The following is a 27,507-nucleotide window of genomic DNA, read 5'->3' on the forward strand; positions in this document are numbered from 1 at the left end:
ATTTACATATGAAAAAATTGAAACCAACATGATCATTCTCAAAGTTGAGAGACTGAACAAACAGTCCAGGTTGTCTTCAATATATAATTTTAGTTACATCACACTGTAAACTTTTGATATAATTTCTGTGTCTTACAATGCTCCTTCTATCTGAATTATTCCCATAACCCTTAATTCCCCTACTATGCAACCACCTGATGAAGGAGCAGTGCTCCGAAAGCTAGTGCTTCCAAATCAACCTGTTGGACTACAACCTGGTGTTGTGTGATTTTTAACTTTGTACACCCCAGTCCAACACCGTCATCTCCAAATCAGATCGTATTCTGTACCTTTGCCAATGTCAGTGCATCATCTGAATGTTATTCAACATGGAGAAGCACTAATTCATCAGCTGAAGGATGACTGTTTGCGGGCAGTTAACAGGACGTTTCCTTGCCTGTATTTAACCTGAGACCTTGAGACTTCATGGAGTCTGGAATCATGAGGACTCACAGGACAACTACTTCCTGAGTGTTCACCACTGTGCTGCCACCTCTGCTGAATCTGTCCTGCCTGTGGGACAGGACATGTCCAGAGATGGTGCCTGGGACGTTGTGTTTGAGATATGATTCCATGATTATGACTAAATCAGGCTGTGCTTTTTGACCAGTCTGTGAGACAGCTCTCTCAACTTTAGCACTAATCCTCAGACTTTAGTGAGGAGGACTTTGCAGGTTTGGCAGGGGTGTTTTGCGCTTGTCGATGCCAGCTGTTCCATCTACTTTCATATCTTTTTTGCTTTCTAGCGATAGGTACAATTGACTGACTTGCTCGACCATTTCAGAGAGCATTTAAAAGTCATTGCTCTGGGTCTGGACCAGATGGCAGTCTCCTTCTCTGAAGGACGTTGGTGAATCGGATGTGTTTGTCTGTCACTTGACAGTGGTTTTCTGGTCATCATTAGACTCTTAATTCCAGATTTGTTTTGAATTAAAATTCAATAATCTGTCATGAAGGGATTCAAACATGGGTCCCCCACAACCTTACTTGAGTTTCTGAGTTCATAGTTTCATAGTAATAGAAGTAGGAAGAGTCATTTGACCCATCAAGCCTGCTCCACCATTCAGTAAAATCATGGCTGATCTATCCATCGTCTCAGCTCCTCCTATCTGCATTATTCCCATAACCCTTAATTCCCCTACTATGCAAAAACCCATCCAACTGTGTCTTGAATTTATTTAATGAAGCTGCCTGTACGGCTGCTTTGGGCAGAGAATGCCATAGATTCACTACTCTCTGGGAAAAACAGTTCTTTCTCATTTCTGTCATAAATTTACTCCCCCTAATCTTGAGGCCATGTCCCCTAATCCTAGTCCCACCCACCAGCTGAAACAACTTGCCTGACCCTATCTTATCCATCCCTTTCCTAATTTTATATGTTTCTATAAGATCCCCTCTCATCCTTCTAAATTCTAGTGAGTACAGTCCCAGGCGATTCAACCTCTCCGTATAGGGTAGCTCCCTCATCTTGAGAATCAACCTGGTAAACCTCCTTTGCATCACTTCCAAAGCCAGTATGTCCTTCCTCAAGTAAGGAGACCAGAACTGCATACAATAATCCACCTGCAACCTCACCTACACCTTCTACAATTGCAGCAGAACCTCCCTGCTCTTAAATTCAATCTGGTGTTGTGTGATTTTTAACTTTGTACACCCTAGTCCAACGCAGTCATCTCCAAATCAGCAATGAAAACCAATATTTTGTTTGCCTTCCTGATTGCCTGTTGAAACCCGCAAATCAATTTTTAGCAATTTAATGTACAAGCGTTCCTTAGTCCCTCTGCACAACTTTCACCATTTAAATAATACTCTGATGTTATTTTCACTTCCAAAGTGGATAACCTCACATTTACCAGCATTGTACTCCATCTGCCAGACTCTTGCCCACTCACTTAACCTATCTAAATCTCTCTGCAGACATTACACATCCTCTGCACAGTTTGCCTTTCCGCTCAGTTTAGTGTCATCAGCAAACTGGATATGTTACATTTCGTCTCCTCTTCCAAATCATTTATACATATCATGAACAGTTGCGGGCCCAACACCAACCCCTGCGGCACTCTGCTTGCCACTGGTGTTCAACCAGAGAAACATCCATTTATCCCAACTTTGCTTTCTGTTGGTTAACCAGTTCTCTATCCATGCTATTCATTCCCTGCAACTCCATGCATTCTCATCTTATGGGTGAGTCTTTCATACGGCACCTTATCGAACGCTTTCTGGAAATCCAAGTATACAATATCCACTGTTCTCCCCCATCCACCTTGCATGTTGCATCCTCAAAGAACTCCAGTATGTTTGTCAAGCACGACCTTCCCCTCCTGAATCCATGCTGCATTTGTCTGATGGAGCCCTTTCCATCCAGATGTCTCACTATTTCTTCTTTAATAGTTTCCAGCATTTTCCTGACTACAGATGTTAAGCTAACTGGCCTATAGTTGCCTGCCTTTTGCCTGCACTTTTTTTAAACAATGGCGTGATATTCGCTGTCCTCCAGTCTGACGGGACCTGCCCGGAGTCCAGTGAAAATTACCACTAATGCATCTACTATCCACAGTGCCATTTCTTTCAGCACCCTGGGATGCATTCCATCAGTACCAGGGGACTTATCTACCTTTAAACCCTCGACTTTGCTCAACACTACCCTCGACCTCAACAGTTCCCAATGTATCCCTAACGTGTTAGACACATCCTCCATTGTGAAGATTGACACAAAATAGTTATTCCATGCCTCGGCCATTTCAGCATTACCCAGTGTTAATTCCCCTTCCTCATCCTGCAAGGGACCTACGTCCACTTTAGCTACCCTTTTCTGTTTTATATATTTATAAAAACATTTCCAACCTTTTTTAATATTCTGTGTTAGTTTGCATTTGTAATCTATCTTTCTTTATTGCTTGCTTTGTGGTTCTTTGTTGCTTTTTAATAATCTAGTGTTAGTACTACTAAGGCCATTAACTCCCTTTTGCAATCAAATAAATTGTGCCATTGAAAGAAAATACAAAGACATTTCATTGATCAAAGTCTCTTGTTTTTCACAGGGACGGGGAAGACCATGGTGATGGACCTGTTTTATTCCCACGCAACTGTTAAAAGGAAAAGTCGAGTACATTTTCATGGTTTCATGCTGGATGTTCATCAAAGTAAGATATTCTAACTTGAGCACTAGAAATACAGAATATTGGCATAGATGTAATGTAAGGTCAAAAAATACTATAAAATCAATAATCTCCGATTGTTTGCAATACAGAGTGCTCACCTGGTGGTCTATATCCATTGTTTCACCTGCAAGAAGTTCTCAATTTTAAATCAGCTACTATCATGGGATAAGAACGAGTGAGCAAGTATTGTCTGAAAGGCAAAATGGAAAATGGCATAATCATCCTGAGTTAGTCTTGAGTATCTCTGAAAATGTTTGGAGAAGCATTGATGGAAGTTGGGAGAAGTGAAGTCTCAGTCTTTTGGATCAGGAAGCATGTCAATTGACAGAAGAGACAATTGTGGAAAAAAAGGAACTTCCTTGTAAATAAAATTTATTTGTTGCCATCATTTTCCTTGACTGTGTTTGTACTGAGCCTAGGCAAAAACAGGTCCTCTTCTAAGAATATCATGTAAAATGAGTTTACTCAATTTTAGCACACTTCTTGCTGCATGGTGCAAAATAGCTTTTTTTTAAGCAAGTTACTGTTCCATGAAGTTTGGGTAATGCTGACGAGACCAGAATTGTGAACCTTCCTAATTTGCGATAAATAGTTGCACTCAGGCTAAAGAAATTGTTACTGTGGAAACAGGAAAAGTTATCTTGGCGCATTAAAAGTATTTGAAGAGGATAATCATATTGTGGCAAAACAGAGAAAAGATTGCACAGCTAACCATCTTTCACCTGATCTTGGGCTGTTAAAGTTCCTGAAGAAGTTATGCATATTTTGAACACTGAAAATTCCTCACTTGTGAATATAAAAGTTACCTGAAGAACCAAAACAAAACATGAAAAAGGAACAGCAGACTATTCAGCCCATTGAGCCTGCTCTATCATTCAATAAGATCATGGCTGATCTGATTGTCACCTGAAGTCTACTTTCAGCTTCTAACTGCTATTTATTGAAGTGGGAGTTTGGAAATCAATATTGTCACTAACGTTTCCTGTCAACTGCATGTATCCAGTATTCCGTAATGATGATCGATATCAGCATGCCCATTGTGGTATGCCCATTGTGCAGTGCATCTGGAAGAAAATTACAGGCAAAGCTGGTCATCACCCAACTGACCACCCCACGAGTCATTAGGTTGCATTATGTGTTCTCAAATAACGTTTGTCCTCAACTACTGTATTGCCTTTTAACAAACAGTTAAATCCCTGAGCATGATTCTTGGTTCACTTGTATGTCAAAAGATCTGTCTAACTTGGTATTGACAATATTCTATGACCCAGCCTCCACTGTTCTCTGTGGAAATGAATTACAACGATTCTGAGAAGAAATTTGTTCTCCTCAGCATTTTAAATTTGCAATCCCTTCTTTTTAAGTTGTTTTATTTCTTTTTAAGTTGTTTTAATCAAGTTGAACTTCATGTATTATAAGCTATGAGTTTCCTCACTCATATTTGCTGAGTTTCCTCAGCAAATGTTCCTTATCTTGGCAGTGACATTGGCTTAAAGTATAAGGCATCATTGTGGTGCAGGAGTAGATACACTGCCACTGCACTGGGAGGCCCAGATTCAAATCTCACCTACTCCTGAAGTGCATAACAATATCTCTGAACACGTTGATTTGAAAAAAGCAGTTGATAAAAAAAATTTAACAACAATTTTAGGATAAAGTGTCATGGGCTCAAATGGTGCAGTGCTAGTGTCCCTACCCTGAGCCAGGGGAGTTGCACTCAAGCCCCACTTACTCAGAATTGTCCGCGATAACAACTTTGGACAGGCTTATTAGAAAGCATCTCAGGTAAAGTTTGACCAAAGGTCATGCACATTGTTCGACAAAGGCATGGAATTTGTGATTCATAGACTGTGTATTTATATACAGTTGATCATTTTATGAACAGAGACAACTTTGATATCAGTGCACTGAATAGCCAAATGTAGATGTTAACAAAGAGGCAATTTAATCTAACCATTTTCTATTGATGTTTGCTGACCATGTGAAAAAGTAATCATAGAGTTGTTGAGTTATAGAATTATACAGCACGGAAACAGACCCTTCGGCTCAACTCATCCACACTGATCAGATAGCCTAAACTGATCTAGTCCCACTTTCCAGCATTTGGCCTTTATCCCTCAAAATCCTTCCTATTCATGTACCCATGTCCTGAAGATGTTTATGCACATTCTGTTATCTCCTTTTTCTTTGGCAACCTATTCAACTTGACCTTCAATATCGGTATTATTTCTTTGTCAACTGCGAATCCTGGAAGTAAATTCTGTTTTCATGTAATGTAATCAGAGGGATGCCTGATAATTAATGGTACAAGGAGACCAGGCTGCACATATTAGTTGGGTGGGAATAATTTCTATAAATATGGGGACCTAGTAATCAGTGCGGTGGGTTTAATGAAGCATGGTTGCGTGAAATATAGTTCTCCTAAAAGTGTGGACTTAATTTCTGTTCAAGAACATTTATCTTCTAGTGTATTGTAAATTTTATAAACTCAGTGTGGAACTGACTCCAAAATGGTGGTAGCACCATCATGTGGTGGAACTTTGTGTGATGTTATGTTTGTGAATGTAACGTAGAATTACAGAATCCCTACAGAACTGAAAGAGGCTATTTGGCCCATTGAATTCTCACCCTCTGGAGACCATCCAATCTGGACCCAGCCACCAGCCTAACCCTGTAACTGCACATTTACAGTAGCTAACCCACCTAGGCTGCCCATCCCTGGACATGATGGGGCTTTTTTTGGGGAGGAAAAAATAATGAAAACTTTGTTTTCCTACCCCTAAAAGCAAGTTTTGGTTAATTAACTATTTTGCTTCATCATGGCTCTCGGGCAGAAGGCACAACTTTATGATAGGAGTTTCTTTTTCATAAACATGTTAATGCATACCCCTTCTTTTACTTACTGATTTTAAACACTATTTTTATCTAATTACTTTCCCCAAAAGTTTGTTCCACAAGACCCCGGAAGCATTTATTTATTTTAGTGCAGTTAACTGTTTTATGTTAGTTACCATGTACTTATTTCATTAATCCATCTCTCTGGTTCTCAGGCTTCAGATAGCTCCTGCTTACTGTGGTGTTCCATAAACATTCTTCCATTTAAATTTACGTTCCATTTCGAGTAATTTTGCAGAAGAGCCGTTGTTTCTTCCTAAATATTGCTCCCCATTACTCTCCTTTTCAAATGCCTGATGTTTCATGGCAGATTGGTATCACTCTCCCTATGTCCCTCTGAAGCCTCCAACATTTTGTTCTCACTACTTTTTTCAAATTTTCTTATCTGTAACATTTTAACTTATATCTAAGTCCAGAATACTAATTTTCCCCAGTTTGACAAGCAACTATTCACTATTGTGTTTTGCTTTCTGATTCTTAGCCTTTTTTTTCATGCATTTGATCCCATGGTCATTAATTTTCCTAACAAGTCTGTTCTATGACAGGTCATCAAGTAGCTTCTCAGAGTTCACAGCATCAACTACATCACCCTCTTCAACAATTCCTGATACTAAATTGTAGAATTCAATAAAATTTGTCATGATTTGCCTTTAACAAAGTAATTTGTTAACCATTCCAAGTGACTATCTGTTTGCAGAGATTACTGTTGTGCTGTCAGTGCTAATTATCTATTTCACTATCTTGCCAAGTCAACCGCTCTTTCCCCATAATCCATTTCTCTCCCATGAGAGTACTTCCCAATTGTTTTCTCTACTGTCCATTCATTATTAAACATTGCTGAAAGGAAAGTGAAGCCTACAATGAAATGGATTGTGCACTAGTTATCGAAGTTTATTTTCATGCATCTGTGGTGCTTTAACAATTTCTTCCTTAATTTTTCCAAAGTAACTGTCTGATCAAATTCTGTGTCGCACAACAAAGTATGCGCACTGTTAAATTGTATTCATGATTAACAGTTAATGGAACATGCTTTGGGGCCAGAACTATGTTTTGCAATATATGTTGTACAGAATTTACTGCACAGAATTGGGCATCAGCCCAACAGGTCAATGCTGCTGATTAAGCTTCTTCTATTCTTTATTCTCTCAAGTGCTTATCTAGATTTGCCTTCAATCCCTTCAAGCGGTTGGCTTGACAATTTCATTCAGTAGTGTGTTCCACATTCCAGCCATTCTAGAATCACAAACTTTCTTCTGAAATGTTTTAACTATGACAAAGTACAGCCTCGATCATCCAGCAATCTAGGAGTCTGCAAGTGGAATAGTTTGGTCTTAATGGACCCTGTGCTGTGCATTCTATGTAATTCAAACCAGACCAGAAAATGTAGTGCTCAATGAGGGAAACTTTTTATTTTATGAAATAAGAAAAATGCAGTGGATTTGCCTGACTGAAAACAGAATAAAATGCAAAATGGATATGAGACAAGTATAGTCTAAACACAATAATTTCCATTATCTTCTATTTTTGCTGAGGATCTAACTTACTGTGTCTTGTTCTTGACCAAATGCCTGATGTTAAAGGTGGAAATACACATGAACATGTGAAATTTCTGATTCTATTAATTATAAAATGGATTAGCTGCTTAAATTTGAAGTGCATTACCAAAATGCCATAACCATTGTGTCTAGTTCTAGACACTTTTTTTTAACAGATTTCAATGTAGATTCTCTGAATAACAACCGTTTTTTCACTTTGCTACACTAGGAATCCATCGGTTAAAGCAGACTTTGCCAAAAAGAAAACCTGGCTTAATGGCCAAGTCATATGATCCAATAGCACCTATCGCTGCAGAAATCAGTAATGAGAGCTGCCTGTTATGTTTTGATGAGTTTCAGGTATTTTGAACTTTTTTTAATGAGATATATTTAGTTAATGTACTAGTTTAATGACAAGCTTAAGAATATATTGATCCATATGTTCAGATCAATAGATGTAGGAACTTGGAAAGCATTAACTAAGCTTTTCCAAATGTCCTGTTGGGAATTAAGAGTAATGAATAAGCTTTGCTTTATAGATTTATGGCCAGTAAGCACCAGTTTTAAAATCAGACAAGCAAACTTGCTCACACTCCTCCTCCACATACACTGCATTCACCATGGACATCCAATCCCTATACACATCGATCTGCCACGATGAAGGTCTCCAAGCCCTCCGTCTCTTCCTCTCATGCCGTCCCAACTAGTACCCTTCCACTGACACCCTCATTTGCCTCACTGAACTGGTCTTCACTCGCAACAACTTCTCCTTCCAATCCTCCCATTTCCTCCAAACCAAAGGGGTAGCCATGGGCACTCGCATAGGACCCAGCTATGCATGCCTATTTTTTGGATACACTGGCACCACCACCCCATCTGTTCCTCCGCTACATTGATGACTGTATCAGTGCCGTCTCGTGCTCCCACGAGGAGATTGAACAGTTCATCAACTTTACCAACATCTTCCACCGCAACTTCAAATTCACCTGGACCATCTCGGACACCTCCTTTCCCTTCCTGGACCTCTCCATAACTGTCTCCGGTGACCAACTAAGCACAGTCTTCTACTGCAAGCCCATCGACTTCCACAGCTACCTAGACTACATGTCTTCCCACCTACCTCCTGTAAAAAATGCCATCCCTTATTCCCAGTTCCTCCCTCTCCACCGCATCTGTTCCCAGGATGTCCAATTCCACCTCAGAAAGTCGCAGATGGCCTCCTTCTTCTATGATTGCTACTTTCTTTCCCAAGTGGTTGATGATGCCCTCCAACGCATCTCCTCCACTTCAAGCTCCACCACCCTTGAACATCACCCCTCCCAAGGCAACACAAGCCCTCTGGTCCTCACCTCCCACTCACCAACTTTCGCCATCTCGAAATGGACCTGACCACCAAAGATATATTTCCCTCCCTTTCCTTATCAGCATTCCGGAGAGACCATTCCCTCTGTGACTCCCTTGTCAGGTCCAAGCCCCCCACACCCCACTCCTGGCACCTTTTCCTGCCACTGTAGCAAGTGCAAAGCCTGCGCCCATACCACTCCCCCTCACCTCCGTCCAAGACCCCAAGGGATCCTTTCACATTCGTCAAAAATTTACCTGTACTTCTACCAATGCATCCAGTGTGGTCTCCTCTGCACCAGGGAGACAGGACACCTTCTTGCGGATCGTTTCAGAGAAGATCTCTGGGACACCCGCACCACCAACCCCACCACCCCGTGGCTGAACACTTCAACTTCCCCTCCACTCTGTCAAGGACCTGCTGGTTCTGGGCCTCCTCCACCTCCAAAGAGCTACCACCCGACTCCTGGAGGAAGAATGCCTCATATTCCGCCTTGGGACCCTGCAACCACCCAAGATAAATGTAAATTTCAACAGCTTCCTCATTTCCCCATCCCCCACATTATCCCAGCCCCAAACCTGCAACTCGGCACCGCACTCTGGACCTATCCATCACTTTCCCCTCTGACCTATCACCTTCTTTCTCAGCTACTTTCCCCCAACCCCATCTCCCCCCACCCCCCCACCCCCCCACCCCATTTATCTATCTCTCAGCCCCGGCCCTCAACCCTCATTGATGATGAAGGACTTATGCTCGAAATGTAGATTCTCCTGCTCCTCGGATGCTGCCTGACATGTTGTGCTTTCCCAGCGACACACTGCACTCAACTGATTGTTTATTTGATTGGTCTGGATAGCACGTAAAACAATATCTTTCACTGTATTTTGATACATGTGACAATAATAAATCAAATCATTGGAGTGAAACATGAAATGCATAAAGATGCACCTTAGCTGTTTTCAATGCATGTATGTATGTCCTCATGTCAGAATGGGGAAGAGCAGTATCAGGAGTGGGTAGGAAGTTCTGGCGCCTCAGAACAAGTGTAAATAAAATCATTAGTTGCTAAATCAGCTTGGCTAATGTTGATATCAGGGAACGTCATTCTGCATTGAGGAGAAATGGGAGATGGGGTTCAGTCTTGCTAAGGAATTGTTTCATCTCCTGGAATCCGTTGTACAGCAAACATAATGTCAGCCCCATGCTGTCACTGTTATTCTTCCATTTTAAGACTTAGTTCGCTCTTTTCCTATCCAGGCTTCAGTCTTTTTACAAGTCAAAGACTTTTTTTTTGTACAATGAACACCACACACATTTTAAGTTGGGAGGTGCAAATATTATTTCATTCCGTTGTGCTAAGTCGTGGGAGAGAAACATTCCATCATCTGACTCTCTTAGTGCTCCTGATTCTGTTGGAAAGCTGTGTGCTGGGCATGTTTTGAACTAAGTCACTGTTGAAAGCCTAAGTCTTTGCTGGTTTTTCAGATAAATACTCTAGAAATATAGTAAAATACAATTTTGTTATTCTGAAGCACTTCTTAATTTGCTTTAAAATGTTTAAAACTTTTTTTGGGGCATGAGATATTGTAATAACTTTGGGGGGAAAGGAAGCAGATAACTTTTTGCGGTAATTTTCAGTGGTTTAGTTCATATGCAAACTGAGGTATTTACATGCTAAGATATTGTTTTGCATCAATAAATATTTACAAGTTTTTGCATTATAAATGATGTCATAAGCAGAGTGTGCTGACAAGTACAGGCTTCAAAATATTCACAACCCAAAATTTCTGTCATCAAGAAATGAGAGCCAGTTGTATATATTAAAATAATTTTCTATGCAAGCAAAATACAATCTCGTATTGGTCATTAAGCTCTTTCAAAACTTTTAAGTTTGATCATTTTATTCCACATAGATTGCTAATTCTTCATTAAAATGAAGGTAGGTTCAAAGTTAAGGACACTACCTTGTGCCCGAGAAAAAATTCTTAGTCAGTTCAAAGATATTTTTAGATAGATGGATGTGCCACAGGAACTTTAACCTTTCACTTTCGGAAATTTCCGATCCACCTGTTCATTCCGTTGTGCTAAGTCGTGGGAGAGAAACATTCCATCAACTGTACACAGTTCTGGAGCCGGTGGGACATGAACTGGAGCCTCCTGGCCCAGAGTTCGAATCACAGAATAAAATCATAGTTTCCGTACAGAGTGGAAGTGAGCCATTTGGCCCGTCGAATCCACACCAACCCTCCAAAGAGCATCCCACCCAGATCCACCCCCTACCCTATTCTTGTAACCCTGCATTTACCATGGCTGCCCCAACAGGCTCACTGCACATCCCTGGACTCCACGGGCAATTTAGCATGACCCATCCACCTAACCTGCAGGTCTTTTGGACTGTGGAATGAAACTGGAGCACCTGGAAGAAACGCATGCAAACACTGGGAGAATGGGCAAACTCCACACAGAGAGTCACCTGAGGGTGGAATCGAGGACTTAGGTCCATAGCGTTGTGAGGCAGCAGTGCTAACCACCACTGTGTCACAAAAGGGCCCAAATTGACCGTGTTTGATAAATTTTCCTAATCAACCTGTTCAGAGATGTTATTACATAAATCTGGAGCAGGTGGGACTTGAACCTAGGCCTCCAGGTCCAGTGAAAGGGCAGTACCACTGTGCCTCGAGAGGGCCCTTCACTTTCATTTTTTTTTGCACCTCTGCTGTCTCTGTCATCCAATGAATCCCACTTCCAAGTTCTTTTCCTACAGCGTTGATAATGTTTACTTTTTTTAAAAAAATGAAAAGATTATTTTATGGGATGTGGGTATCATCAATAAGGCAAGTATTTGTTATCCTTCTAATTACTCAGGAGCCCCAACAAGAAAGGAACATCATTTATTGTTGAACACTACTTGTGGCGTACATAGCCTAGTTCCAGCCCAAGGCGGACAGTTCTGTAGACCCACCCTTCATGTCCAAATCATTTATATACATGTCAAAAAGCAGTGGACCTAGGACCTATCCTTGTAGCACAGGTCTAGGCCTCCAGTCAGAGAAACAACCCTCCACCACCATCTTCTCTTTCCTATCTTCAAGGCAATTTTGTAACCAAATGGCTAGCTGTCCCTGGATTCCATGTGATCTAACTTTGCTAACCAGTCTACCATGCAGAATCTTGTTGAACGCCTTGCTGAGGTCTATATAGGTAACGACCACTGCTCTACCTTTGGAGGACCCTTTGCTTTCACTTTAATGCTGCTGCTAATTAATGAAAACACAGGTTTAGCATGTATTGCCGGTCAAGGATGACTGAGTATAGAGCACTTGCCAATGTAAATAAAAACAAAAATTGCTGAAAAACCTCAGCAGGTCTGGCAGCATCTGTGGCAAGAAGTAAGAATTAATGTTTCACGTCCAGTGACCCTTCTTCAGAATGGGCTCGGAGGCTCCAGCTGCCTCCTCTTTACCATGGATGTGCAATCTTTTTACATGTTTATCTCCCATCAGGATGGTCTCAGTGCTGTTCGCTTCTTCCCGGAAAAAAGGGCTGAACCATTCCCATCCAGCACCACCATCCTGCACCTGGCCAAGCTCAAAAGAAAATTGAGTTCTGAGGAGGGTCCCTGGACTCAAAATGTTAACTTTGATTTCTCTCCACAGATGCTGCCAGACCTGAGGTTTCCCGCAATGTTTGTTTTTTTCTGATTTCCAGCATCTGCAGTTCTTTTGGTTTTTTACTTTAGTAAATGTTGTATTGCTTGTTTTTCTTCTCTTTTATTTAATTGAGTCATAACAGAAAGCAACTGTGGGTCATAAAAATCTTTTCTCTGAAAGGTTAATGACATTTCTCTTTCATTCGCTGACTTCCATTTAGACTAATTTGTATCCTTCCTTCCTTCTTTGTTTGTTTGTCATGAATACCATGCTGCTGTTGAGAAAATGCTTCTGCTATTCTCTTTTGCTTGCTGAGACTGTACAATTAGTTCTCTCATCTCAAGCTGTATAATTAATGGTATAAGATCAAAGAACCTACAATTTGGCACCTCTGTACAATGTAGCCCCTGCTCTACCGCTCACATTTTGTCCTGAGTTGGTGGGAAATGATCAGAACTCAAAATCCTAATGTTCCCAAAATTAGTCAGTTATGTAATAAATTTAAAATGCAGTCTTTTTGTGGTGAAAGTAAAATTCCTAAATCATCAGTTGAGCATTTTGTATCTAAGTAACTTTCTGTCACGGGATGTGTGGCTTAATATTGTTGTGGAAAGACACTTGTCTCTTAACTGGCCCATCCAGCAAAACCTGACTGTTTGAACCTCAGCATCTGCCGTTGTTGTGTCAAGTTATTCTGGAATTTCCCACATATGCCTTACAGTCCAATTCAACTATTAATTATTCAATATGAACAACTTCCTGATATCAGCACAAATTTATGATTTATTAATTTGAAACTATAATCTCCTTAATTAGGGTGATTTAATTTATGGTATTGATTTATCCGTTAAACAATTTTATACTGCTCTTACAGTTACTTTTCAGATGTCCCTTTTCATGTCTGGTTTCTCCAGTCTTTCATCAGAATTTAGATTCCTGACAACAGTGATCAGACCTGTAGGCTCTGTGCACCGTCACCAATGGTTAAATGCTGTCTTTGTTTCTCAGTGACCAGATCCGAACATGTGACCCCAAGTTGTGTAATCAGAGTACAGTATAGTTTGGTCACATTTGCCACCTGACTTGTAAGCCACTGAGGTAGCCATGTTGGATATTCCAATTATTGTGCTGTTCTGTATTTGTTTGGACATTTTTAGCATGAAAACTATTAGGATTCTGAAGTCTTTTTCAGAACATGAACACAGAACAGGAATAGGCCAAGCGCCGCCTCAATCCTGCTGTGTTCCTAAGTAAGATTACCCGAACTCCATTTTTTCAGCCTGTCCGCCATCTTGATTCTGTCTCAGGAATTTCAGCACCATCCATAGAATATTTTTATCTTCCAAACTACAGTACTTCTCTACACATTCTGTAACTTCTAAGCTTCTTTCTTTTATCCCACTCAATGCCTGGTTTGATTTGATAGGCAAAACTTTTGCTTGAATTCAGATCATTATGTAAAATGATGTACTTGTTTACTAATTTGCTTATTTGTGCTAAATGTTAAATTGATGCTCTCCTTTTATTATCACTGCAAGCTTATCCATTGAGTATAGTTCAGCACCAAAATGGACAGTTGAGTAGATTTTAAAGTGTCCAACATTTGTACTGCACTCAGCAAATTCATGTGAAAATAGCGAAGCCATTTGAGGACACTTGAAATTTGTCTTGCCCATTTGCAAAATACTGGTGTAAACAAGGTTATTTATGTGCCACTTGCCAGAGTACGGCTCATTCTCATTCTCTTTGTGCATCTCAACGTGGTTGTAGAAATTTGTTCTTGCACAAAATTTTGAACCAACTGCAAACTTACTGATCATTATCCCAACATTTTTTAGATTTGGATCATATGAAAATAATCACCAAAAAAAAGCAGTACTGATCCTTTTGGAGGGTAACAGGTAACCAGATCCACAACTGTGAATAGCAGCTTTCTACTTTGATGAGCACAACTAATTATTAATCCATTGAGGCAACTTTATGCGAATTTCAGAAGATTCTGTATGATTGTGGGCTGAACTTCACTGGCTGAGGAAACCTTTAGTGCCCATTCCTAGTTGCTCTTGAGAAGGTAGTGGTGAGCTACGTTTTTGAACCGTTGCAGTCATCAACACTGGGTGGGGGGCGAGGGTCTAATGGTATTATCATGAGACTGTTAATCCAGAGACTCGGGAAGTGTTCTGGGGCTTGGGTTCGAATCTTGCCACAGTGGAGTTTGAATTCCATAATAATCTTGAAGTAAATCTAATGATGACTACGAAACCATTGCTAATAGTAGGAAATACCTATCTGGATCACGAATGCCCTTTAGGGAAGGAAATCTGCCATTCTTAATTGGTCTGGCCTACATATGACTCCAGACATACAACAATATGGTTGCCTCTTAAACTGCCGTTTGGGCTTTTAGGGCATTAAATGATTGAATCTATCAGTGACATTTTTACCCCATTAACTATTTTTTTAAAAAGTCCATGTCAGGTACCGTTGCAGAATTTTGAATTCCAGTAGTTTGACCCTGTGACAGTGAACGAACAGTGATATGTTTCCAAGTCCACCCACTGCAAGTAAGTAAAGCTGTAATATTTTGCCACTTTTGATTTCATTGTCCCCTCCAAAGAAGCATTAATCACTTAGCTCTGACTAGATTGGCATGATAATTTGCCTGTGAAATTCATTGCCACTGAGCAATGGAGGCTGGGACGTTGAATGTCTTTAAGGCAGAGATTGATAAATTCTTGATCTTACAAGGAATTAAGGACTATGGGGAGTGTGTGGGTGAGTGGAGTTGAAATGCCCATCAGCCATGATTGAATGGCGGAATAGACTCGATAGGCAAAATGGCCTTACTTCCACTCCTATGTCTTATGTCTTATGGCCTTATGGTCTTATAACTGCATGAAGTGCAGATCTACACAAATAGTCCAGACTCGAACAAAAACAAAACTTGTATAGTTAAGCTGGAAGGTGATGTTGAGAAGAAATTTATTATAGAAGAACAAAACTGGCAATATGTTCAATTGGGCAAAACTATCAGATATAGTTTTTATGTGGAAGAGCAGAGCCATATAAATTAGAATAAACCTAGGTTTGATTCTTTTGTATGTATTAAGTTAGTTAATCTCCAATTCATTTATGTAAGGCATTGAGTAACTCCTTTTTATTGATAAGGTGTCAGTGGTGAAGCTTGATCAGAAGACTCTAGTCGTAACCAATGCTGTAAATAAGTAAGAATTGAGCATTTGATCATTAACACACGACATGCATTTTTAAAATCATTTCAGAGAGAGTAATAAAAGTTGATTTGATTGTAAATATTTTTCAAAACCATTTGATATGCAATATATTCAGTGTCATAGAGTCAAACAGCATGGAATTAGACCCTTCGGTCCAACTCAGCCATGCCGACCAGGTCTCCTAAACTAATTTAGACTCCCTTGTCTGTTCATGTACTTGTCCACGTCCTCTGGTACCTCATTCCACATTGCACATTACCCTCTGTGTGAAAAAAATTGCCCCTTCAGTCTCTTTTAAATCTTGCCCCTCTTGCCTTAAACCTGCGCCCTCTGGTTTTGAACTTCTCTACCCTAGGGAAAAGACCTTTGCTTTTCACCTTATATATGCCCTTCATGATTTTATAAACCTGTAAAAGGTCATCCCTCAACCTCGTATGCTGCAGGAGGAGAAAATCCCAGCCTATCCAACTTCTCCTTATAACTCAAACCCTCCAATCCTGGTAACATCCTTGTAAATCTATTCTGCACACATTCCTCCTATATCAGGTTGACTAGAACTGTGCATAGCACTCCAAAAGTGACTTCACCAATGTCCTGTACGGCTGCAACATAACATCCTGACTGCAATACACAGTGCTGAAAAATGTGTTGCTGGAAAATCACAGCAGGTCAGGCAGCATCCAAAGAGCAGGAGAATCGACGTTTTGAGCATAAGCCCTTCTTCAAGAAAGAATACACAGTGCTCTGATGGATGAAGGCAAGCATGCCAAACGCTTTCTTCACCACCCTGTCTACCTGTGACAACACTTTCAAAGAAATATGTATCTGAACCGCTAGGTCTCTCTGTTTGACAACACTCCCCAGGGTCCTGCCATTAACTGTGTAAGTCCTGCCTTGATTTTTGATAACAAAATGCAACACCTCGCATTTATCTAAATTAAATTCCAACCAGCGGAGATTTGTACCACATGATTCCCTTTGTCTTCAGTTTTGCTAGGGCTCCTTGATGCCAAATGCAGTCGCATATGACCTTTGATTTTAAGGGCAGTCCTCACCTCACCTCTGGAATTCAGCACTTTTATCCATATTTAAGTCAAGGCTGTAATGAAGTCAGGAGCTGAGTGGCCCTAGCAGAATCCAAACTGGACATCGCTGAGTAGGTGCTGCTTGATAGCAGTGTTGATTGCACTTTCCATCACTTTACTGATGTTTGAGAGTAGATGGATGAGGTGGTAATTAGCCAGGTTGGATTTGTCCTGCTTTATGTGTACAGGACATACCTGGACAATTTTCCACATTGTCAGGTAGAGATGCCAGTGTTATAACTATACTTGAAGAGCTTGGCTAGGAGAATGACAAATTCTGGTGCACAAGTCTTCAATAACATTGCTAGAATGTTGTCAGACTCCATTTCCTTGCAATATCAAGTGTCTCCAACCCTTTCTTGAATATAAGTAGAGAAAATCAAATTAGCTGAAGACTGGCATCTGTGATGCTGAGGACCTCTGGAAGAGGACATCATGGCTCATCAACTTAACACTTCTGGCAGATGATTGTTGTGACTACTTCTGCCTTTTGTGTTGGGATCTTCATCTCTGAGGATGGGAATGTTTGTGGAGCTGTCTCCTCCAGCAAGTTGCTTAATTATCCACCACCATTTACAATTGGATGTAGCAGGACTGATGGGCCAATGGGTGGAGTAGTAGATAGATTTTAATTTAGATAAATGTGAGGTGCTGCATTTTGGAAAGGCGAATCAGGGCAGGACTGGTACATTTAATAGAAAAGTACAGCACAGAACAGGTCTTTTGGCCCACGATGTTGTGCCGAGGGTTAATCTTAATGTAAAATAAAATAACTTAACCTACACACCTCTCAACTCACTGCTATCCATATGTATGTCCAGTAGTCTCTTAAATGTCCCTAATGACTCTGCTAATGGTAAGGTCCTGGGGAGTGTTGCTGAACAAAGAGATCTTGGAGTGCAAGTTCATAATTCCTTGAAATTGGAGTAGCAGGAAGACAGGATACTGAAGAAGGCATTTGGTATGCTTAACTTTATTAGTCAATAAAGTTGAGTATAGGGGTTGGGAGGTCATGTTACGATTGAACAGGACTTGGTAAGGCCACTTTTGGAATACTGCGTTCAGTTCTGGTCTCCCTGCTATAGGAAGGATGTTGTGATCTTGAGAGGGTTCAGAAAAGATTTGCAAGGATATTGTCAGGGTTGGAGGGTTTGAGCTATAGGGAGAGGCTGAAGGTGCTGGGGCTATTTTCCCAGGAGCGTCAGAGGCTGAGGGTGACCTTTCTCAAGGTTTATAAAATCATGAGAGGCGTGGATAGGGTAAATAGACAAGGTGTTTTCCTTGGGGTGGGTTGAGTCCAAAATTAGAAGGTGTAGGTTTAAGGTGAGAGGGTAAGATATAAAAGGGACTTAAGGGACACCGTTTTCATGCAGAGGGTAGTGTGTGTATGGAATGAACTGCAAGAGAAAGTGGTGGAGGCTGGTACAAGTACAACATTCAAAAGGTATTTGGATGGCTATATAAATAGCAAGGGTTTAGAGGAATATGGGCCAAACTCTGGCAAATGGAACTAGACTTGTTTAGGATATCTGGTTGGCATGGACACGTTGGACCAAAGGGTCTGTTTCCGTGCTCGCAATGACTGCAGAGCTTAGATCTGATACATTTTGTTGTGAAATCGCTTAGCTCTGTCACTTGCTGCTTATGCTGTTTGGCATGTAGGTAGGTTTGTTTTGTAGCTTCACCAGGTTGACACCTCATTTTTAGGAATGCCTGGTGGTGCCCCTGGCATGTCTTCCTCCACACCCCAGTGAACCAGTGTTTGTCTTCTGGCCTAATGGTAATGGTTGAGTGGCGGATATGCTGAGCCATGAGCTTGCAGATGGTTTTTGAGTACGGTTTTGCTGCTGCTGATGGATATCCAGTCTTGAGTTTCTAGATCTGTTTGAAGTTTGCCTCATTTAGCGTGGCAGTGGTGCCACAGGAGACAGTGTATAGTATTCTGATTGTGAATGCAGGACTACTTCCCCAAGGACTGTGCGGTGGTCACTCTTACAGATATATTGCTATGATGTGGAGGTGTTGGTGTTGGACTGGGGTGGACAAAGGTAAAAATCACACAACGCCAGGTAAAAGTCCAACAGGTTTATTTGGAAGTACAAGCTTTCGAAGCGCTACTCCTTTGTCAGGTAGTTAGTGATATACCGCTGCTAGACTGTGTCTGTGGCAAGTGGTGAAGTAACCAATAAGAGGGAGAAATAAACTTGACCTCATCCTCACCAATTTACCTCCTGCTGGTGCATCTGCCCGTGATAGTAAGAGTGAACACTTGCCTCTTTCCCTGAACTCTCTGTAAGGATGAAAGGATATTGTGATATTTGTCATGTCAGTTTTTGAAGAAGGAATTAATTAATTTTATAATGGAAAAAAGGCTGAGATGAAAGAGTAGATGATGCTAAAGGGTTAAGGCAGCCACAGCAACTCCTTCCAAGGAGCATTTGAACCAGTGATCTGTAAAACCCGTGAGCAGAGGTAATTTGGCTTAGGATGTATGGGTGGAGTAAAGATTCCAGGTGCCACAGGTAGTTGCATTCATGAGGTAGTCGAAAAAAAATCAAGATTGACCTCGGAAGCAGTCCCACCTTTGATGGAAATCGAGACAGAAAGTATTTCAAGTGAACTCAAATAGCATTTATTATCCTTTGTGGATTTTAAGGTAAAAGGAGTAAAAAGATGACATTTGAGGCAAAGAAAATGTGCAAAAAAGGTTAACTGGTTAATTCTACTAATCAAATGAAACCAGTATGTAGAGCATTATTTGTTGTAGAGTATTCTGCAAGAGGCAATTGTAGGATAAGGTCAGAAAAGGCCAGCATTGTGAGAAGAAAAACCGTGAAAGATTAGGATTGGTGAAGAGGATAAGGTTTTGGAAATTAGCTGAATTACAGAGCTGATGAAGGAGAAGAGAAGGCTGATTGGATTTGAGATAATTAAGAATAGCCAAAGGCCTGGCATGAATGCAGATCTGATCATTAGAATGGGAGGTACAAAGTCATTGATGATGGTGAGTACTCAGTAATCAAGAATGGTGATTTCGGTAGCTCAGAAGTTGATTTATGTTTATATATTTAGTACTTCTACGTAACAGATTGTTAAGGTTAGGGCATATGAATTCAGTTGTATGAGCAGAAATATTTTTAGAAGCAGGAGTTATGAGTCAATCTCTTAACTCTGAAAAGTTAAAGCAAATGGCAGATACTTTGGAGTGAAAATATGCACTTGTACTTTACATGGATTAGAAGTTGAAACAGAGGATATTGAAGGGAAGCAGCCAGAGTTCAAATTTGGTTTTAATTGTGGCATAATAAATGAGAGTGATCATTCAGTGATGTTAACAAATCTAATTGGAGCTAAAGGAGATGCAATTAATATTATAGAAAAATAGGAAATGCCATCAGATTCAGCAAGTGGATATATGCTGGTACATGACTTTATTGTAGTATAATAATATACATGCATACGTTGTGCTATGACAAGATGCCAAACACATTTATCCATGAACATAATACAATGTCGCACCCCTAATTTTTAAATCCATTTTGTACTTTCCATTTTTTAGGCAATTTGAGTGCTCTATGGCTGCAAAATGACTACTGCTGCATGATTCCATACTTGTATGCAAACTGTGTTGTATGCCACCTTGTTACAGGAATTAGTACAGGCATACTGGCAGCAGATCATGACGTACCAGAAACTAATTTAAAACCAGTGCTCCATTGAATGTGACGATTGTCAAAACTATTTCAAGTACATTGTCAGGGGCCAGTGTAGTGTCTTTGTAATATCCAGTGCCTCCAATCATTTCTTGATATCATGTGGGATGAATCAAATTAGCTGAAAACTGGCATCTGTAATGCTGATGACCTCTGGAGGTAGTCTCAATGGATCATCCACTCAGCATTTGCAGCTTGTTGTAAATGCTTCACCCTTATATCTTGCACTGATTGTTTGCCCAGTCTGTAGGTAGATTTAAGTCACTGATGATTACTGTAGCAACCTTACTGCGTGCATCTCTAATTTCCTATTTAATGACGTGCTATTTTACCACTATCGTGTGGAGACCGATAGACAACTGCCAGTAACGTTTTGAACCCTTGTTTCTTCTTAGCTCCACCCAGATTGTTAGCATATTCACATTACCTGTCTCGATATCCTTTTCACTGTTGTTCTGATTTCATCCCACTTCTATTTTCTTTTTCCTTGTCGTTCCTAAAGATTGAATAATCTTGGATTTAATTTCCCAGCCTTTGTCACTGTGCAGCCATGTCTCTGCAATCGCAAAGATTTTGCATCTGCTTACAACTATTCTTGTTGACATTAGTTCAATAACCTCATTGTGAATGCTCCATGCATTCAGAAATAAAGCCTTTAACTTATGATGTTTTTCCACTTTTTGTCTGTATTCCTGTCCTATTTTCTGCAAGCCCTTGTTCCTCTGCCTCTCACTTTTGCATTTTTTTCTTCTATCTTTCATTTCCATCTTTGCTTCTCTCACTCTTGTCTCTCTGCTCAGTTTTCCATTGCCCTGCAACTCCATTTATTCCCCATTGTACTAGTGAGCATTTTATGTGAAAATATTGGTTCCAATCCTGCTTCCTGCTAGGGTACAACCTTCCAGCTTGTTCACAATCCATGTATTCCAAAATTAGTTCTAATGCCTCAAGAATCTAAATCCCTCCCTCCTAAACACACTGTTATGACAAATGTTCACCCAGCCTATTCTTTTATTCCTGATCTTAGTAACATGTGACGCTGTGAGTAATCCTAACATGTAATATCTTTGAGTTCCTGTTTTTTCAATTTAATCCTAGTTCCCTGTGTTGCGCTGGAAGGACCTCATCTCTCTCTTATCTCTGTCATTGGTAGTGAGATGGACCACAGTCTCCATCTGTTCTCCTCCCAACTTCAGAATGTTCTGCAGCAGCTTAGTGATGTTTTTGACTCTTGCAGTAAAGAGACAACATGTCACAGAGGGCTGTCAAGGCTGAGTTGTTAAGCATATTCAAGGCTGAAATTGACAGATTTTTAATCAGAAAGGGTATCAAATGTTACAACACGGGTTAAACCCCTCTGCTAATTTAAACCAGCCACACAGAAAAGATTCACCTCGTGTTATAATCTGTTAAAATTCGAGAGGCAAAGAACTATCCCAAAGGTCACTATTTAAAGTAAAAACTAACAATTTTATTCTTTCACTCCAACAGAGAATATTAAAACCAACAACTATTTACAACTCCTTTCTCTTAAACTTATCTTTTATCTCCCACTCCACAATACTAATTTGATTTTTAGAAAATCCTGATTAAGATTTTTTTTTTAAAATCATGTTTCAAAAACCAGTCAGCTTTGTCGATTCTCCTTGATAGATTTTTCTCTGTAGATTTTTTCTAGGTTGGTTTCGATGTTCTGCTGCACAATCTTATGGAGAGGTACCTTTCAAAGGGCTGTTCTGCTGTAGTCTGTATTTGTTGGTGGCTTGGCAGTTTTCCCCTAACTGTTCAAAATGTCCAGATTATACCCCAAAATATCGGATTGTTTCATTGGTTTTAATATTATCAAATACTAAATTCAAATTTGATTGGATTTTGGTATCTTGGGGCATAATTTAAATTGATTGGCCGAATTTGAATTTGCTTTTGTTTGGTGGAAACCCAGATGCTGCTATTTGTTTTGACCAAGTGTTTCAATGTTACCGTGTTCAGGATTCTGTGCTTTGTCAGTCCATGCTAGCTTTTCAACTCAATTAAAGTACATCTCTACACCTTCATAACACCTCACCCCTTAAAGAAAAAAATAAGAACCATCATAATGAAAAGATGGCTTCATTTTTTTTTCTCTGTCCCTTAACCACAATGTCATGACATGACTTTAATTTAACTTCTTCCCACATAAATATAACAGTGAGTAGGTACCAATCTTATCCATACTTTATCAGTTAAATCTGTGATTAATACATCTGCAATTACATTCTTTCAATCCACAACATGTACATTATGTAAATTAAGAGTCTGTAACATAAGACTCCAATAAAGTAGTTGCATATTCTTTAAAGCGTTCCAAGAATGTAAGAGGATTGTGATCCATGTACACAACCATCTCTGACACATTGTTTGTGCCATACACCTCAAAATGTTGTAAGGCCAGTACCAAATAGTTCTTTATCGATCATGGAATATTTCCTCTGGTGGATGTTGAGTTTCTTCGAAAAGTAATCAACTGGCAGTTCAATCCCACCAACATCTTCCTGTAGCAGAACAGCTCCAAGTCACTTGCAACGATGGCAACTTTAAAAGGTTTTGAAATATTTGGTGGAGCTAAAACTGGTGCGGTGGTTAATATTGCTTTCAGATGGTCGAATACCTCTGGCAGTGTTCTGTCCACCTAAATCTTGTGTTCTTCTTCAGCAAATCGGTTAACGGTGCCACTACACTGCTGAACTTCTGATAGAATCTGCTTCGTCTCAAGAATCAAAAGACCTCTTTCTTCAAGGTTGGTTGTAGAAATTCCTTGACGGCCTTCATGATGCATTCTGTGGGGTCAAGATTCCATGACCGATGTTGTGTCCCAAGAACGTCACCTCTGCTTTCGTGAATTCAGTTTTAAGTTTATTACCAGTTTTGCTTCTCATAGTTGTTCAAAGAGCTCTGCCAACTGTACCATGTGATCTTTCCAGGACTTACTAAAGATCATTATATCAACCAAATAGGCTGCACAGTTTGTTAACCCAGCCACAACTCTGTTCCTGAGTGTTTGGAATGTGGTGGGTGCATTCTTCATTCCAAAGGGCATCACTTTAAATTGATATAACCCATTTGGGGTTACAAATTTCTTTCGCCATCTCTGATAAAGGTACCTGCCAATAAGCACGCAGTAAGTCCAACTTGGTGATATAACTGGCCTGTCCAATTTTCTCGACTCAGTCCTCCAATCTTGGAGACCTTCTGATAATCCACGCAAAATTGTTGAGTCCTGTCCAGTTTGGGAACTAAGAAGATCGACGAACTCTACTCACTCTGGCTCTGTTCAATGATACCCTCGTTATGCGTGGCCTCTGCCTCCTGGACCTGTCTGGCTTTGAAAGGGGGATGCTTTATTGGAGCAGTATTCCCTACATTTACTTCATGTACAATAACATTAGCCCTCCCCATCTGATTATTACATATGTCCTCATACTGCAGTAATAAACCTTTCAACTGCATTCTGTGCTCCTGAGACAGACAGACAGTTTACTAAGCTATCCCACTCCTTAAGGACTTGTTTATTTTTAAATCTATTTTGAGGCACATCAAAATCCACACCATCTGGATTTGAGTCCTCACTCTGCGGGCAGTAACTAACAACTGTTTCTCCAGTTATTTTTCTCTAGTGTAATACGGTTTCAACATGTTCACATAACATACCCAATATTGTTTTTTTCCCTAGCTGACATCTTTACTAAACAGTTCACCTGACTCAACCTTTTCTCAATTTGATAGGGACCACTAAACCTGGTTTTGAAGGGATCTCCTATCACTGGTAACAGTACTAACACGTCATCTCTTTGGGAAAACATCCAAGTCTCGGAGCTTTTATCTGCCACCTGCTTCATTCTACACTGTGCCCTCTTTAGCTAACTCACCTACTCAATTTAGTCTCTCCCTCACCTCCCATACATAATGTAAGTGTCAGATCTCCAATTTTGGTCCTGTCAATTTCTCTTCAATTAATTTCAAAGGGCCTCTCACTTCATGACTGAATATTAACACGAAGGGAGTGAACTGAGGAGGTTCATTTGGGGCATCTCTAATGGCAAAGGATGTTATGCATTGGATTTAAAGTGCTGTATATCTAAGCTATCCATAACTTCCTTAAATGGCCTAGCAGTAAAATTAGAGCCTTGGTCTGATTGAATCTCTCAGGGTAGCCCGTACCATGCGAAGAAAGCTATTAACTCCTCTACCACCCTTTTTTATCTTGATACTCTGTAACGGAATTGCCTCAGGAAATCTGGTATACACACCCATTATGGTTAACAAGTACTGGTTCCCACTTCTGGTTCTCGGGAGGGGGCCTACGCAATCGACTATAACCCGCGTGAAAGGTTCTTCAGATGCAGGAATTGACAACAAAAGTACTGGTTTTATTACTGCCTGTGTCTTACCTACCATTTGGCATGTATGACATGTACAACAAAAGTTAGCCTCATTCCAGGCCAATAAAAAGGTGTTCATACCTTAGCTTGAGTCTTTCGTACCATTAGGTGACCTCCTACAGGTAGCTCATGTGCTACTGTAACATTTCCTGTCTGCATGCTACCAGCAACACAATCTGGTGCACTTCAGCCCATTTCTCCTCTGCACTAACCTGCTCTATTTCCATCTTTCAGATGATAATCCTCCGGAATATCCGTTGCCTCATTTTTGGAGTACGCATCCACATATGTATCTTTTATCTTATTGTCTTTTTGTTGTAAGTCCCATAGCCTTTCAGGACGAAACACTTCTGTCTGACCCTCTGTCTGTTGAGGTTTTTCCTGCACCATTATGTCAAACAGGGTGTCCACTAACTGAACCTTAACTCCTTCACCTTTCTCTTTAGTTTTTGCTTTGTGCTGTAACTTATGATAGTGGGATCTGGTTACCACATAGTCTGGGAAAATACCAGGATATTTCTGTTTTAACTCCTCAGTTTCTTGTCTTCCTTAGGCTTCTCCACAACAAGGGGCGTCACTCCCCATGTTGGATCCTGCTAAATCATTCCCAAGAATAAACTGGATTCCTGGAACTGACATTCTGTCAATCCCTCCCACTGTAACTTCCCCAATCTTGAGTTGGTGCTCCAACCTGATCTGACATAGGGGAACGCTAAATTTCTGTCCATCTATCCCACAAATGACCACACTCTCTGGTAACAGATCAGAAAGGGTGCAAATTCGCTCATTTCTTACTATCAGTGACTGGGTAGATCATGTATCTCTCAAAACTATAAGTTCTTGTCCTTCTCCCCCTGTTCTTTCTGAGTAAACTTTACCCACAGAGGCAAATTCTTTATAGAGATCAGGTACTAGCTCCATACCCAGCCCCTGCCTAGGCTGTGCTCTCTCCACCAGCTCCTCGGCTCTTCTGGGGGTTTCCTTTACTACTTTCACTAATGCCACTGGCTTAGCTTCTTTTACCACACCGCCTTTCTTTAATGACCAGCACTGTGACTTTACATGTCCCACTTTACCACATGGAAGCACCTGAGGCCTTGCACCTCCTTTCCACCCTCTTGGGCTTCTTTTTTAGCCTGTGGTAAACTCTTACCAATGTTTTCTACTCTTTTTGTTTTGGAGTGTGGGATCTCCCCTTCTTCCAACTTCTATCCCTCACAGACAAAATTCTGGCCGGAAGCTTGTCTTATGCACCAACAAGTATTCGCCTGCTAATTCTGCTGACCTTCTCACATGCTGAACTTTATGTGCCTCTACTTGAATTCTTCTTATCTCCCGAAGTGAGTTTTTAAACTCCTCCAGCGGAATAATCTCTCTTAGAACCTCTTAGGTCCTACCTATCTTTAAAGCCCGCACCCATCTATCAAAATGGCTGTGTTTAATTCTTTCGAACTCAACGTAAATCTGACCTGGTTTCTCCTTTATGTTTCTGAACCGCTATCTATACACTTCTGGTATCAATTCATATGCACTTAAAATAGCCTATTTGACCTCTTCATAATCTCTTGACCCCGCATCTGACAGCACAGCAAATATCTCACTAGCTCTGCCTACCAGTTTAGTCTGAACTAGCATTACCTGTAAATCCTTGGACCACTACATCTGCCTAGCCAGTTTTCCAAATGAAATAAAGAAGGCTTCAACATCTTTCTCATCAAAATGTGGCAGACATGTGTTTTGTCAAAATTTGTTTTGACATATTTGTATATATCACTACCTTCTCTTTTAATCTCCATCCTGTTAACTTGACTTTGCTGACGAAATCACAACTTCGCTAGTTCAAATTCTGTTTTTGTCTCTTCCTTTCCTCTCTCTCCCTTTCCTCTCTCTCTTTGCTCAACTGAGAACCTTCTCTCTTTTTCTTTTCTCTCTCTCTTTGTTTATCTTCTAACTCCGTTTTCCTCCATTGTAATTTCAGATTTTCTACCTCTACTGTCTGTTTCTCTGACACACCTAAGTGTTTGAGTAATTCCCTTACAATTTCAACTTTACTTTTGTCCTCCGTTAAACCCTCTCTAACTTCTTTGCTAATTCTAAAAGTATGGCCCTTTTCTTTCCTTCTCAAATTTCTTGGCAAATTTGAGAATTATCTTCAAGTCGCAGAGCCTCTTCAGTAATTTTAAGAGCCATTTCTCTCACTTTTAATTTAACCAACCACAAGTCACCGGAATTAGGCAAATTGTCTCACCTACGTTTTATTTAACGTGCAATTGTTTAAATCTACTGGGCTTTTTTGTACCCCAAATCTGTCCAAATCTCAGACTGGATCTGTCTAAACCTGTTCAAATCCCAGACAAAAGACCCCAAACTGTTTCGATACAGGGTAAACCCCTCTGCTAATTTAAACCAGCTACACAGAAAAGATTCACCTCCCGC

General features: G+C 40.4%; 1 protein-coding gene across 6 annotated transcripts in view; it reads left to right on the plus strand.

Annotated features, from left to right (window-relative positions):
- Positions 1-27,507, plus strand: part of afg1lb (AFG1 like ATPase b) — a 164,750-nt gene that overhangs the window by 67,923 nt on the left and 69,320 nt on the right. For all 6 annotated transcript variants that reach the window (XM_087982918.1, XM_043687086.2, XM_043687085.2 and 3 more), the window contains 2 exons: positions 3,081-3,182; positions 7,860-7,990. In XM_087982918.1, the coding sequence (XP_087839044.1) occupies positions 3,081-3,182; positions 7,860-7,990 (233 nt within the window). The remainder of the gene's footprint in view (positions 1-3,080; positions 3,183-7,859; positions 7,991-27,507) is intronic.

The sequence above is a fragment of the Chiloscyllium plagiosum genome, unplaced genomic scaffold, assembly GCF_037043375.1.
Source record: "Chiloscyllium plagiosum isolate Xiang-an unplaced genomic scaffold, Cpla_swu_hap1 HiC_scaffold_3, whole genome shotgun sequence".
Classification (NCBI taxonomy): Eukaryota; Metazoa; Chordata; class Chondrichthyes; order Orectolobiformes; family Hemiscylliidae; genus Chiloscyllium; species Chiloscyllium plagiosum.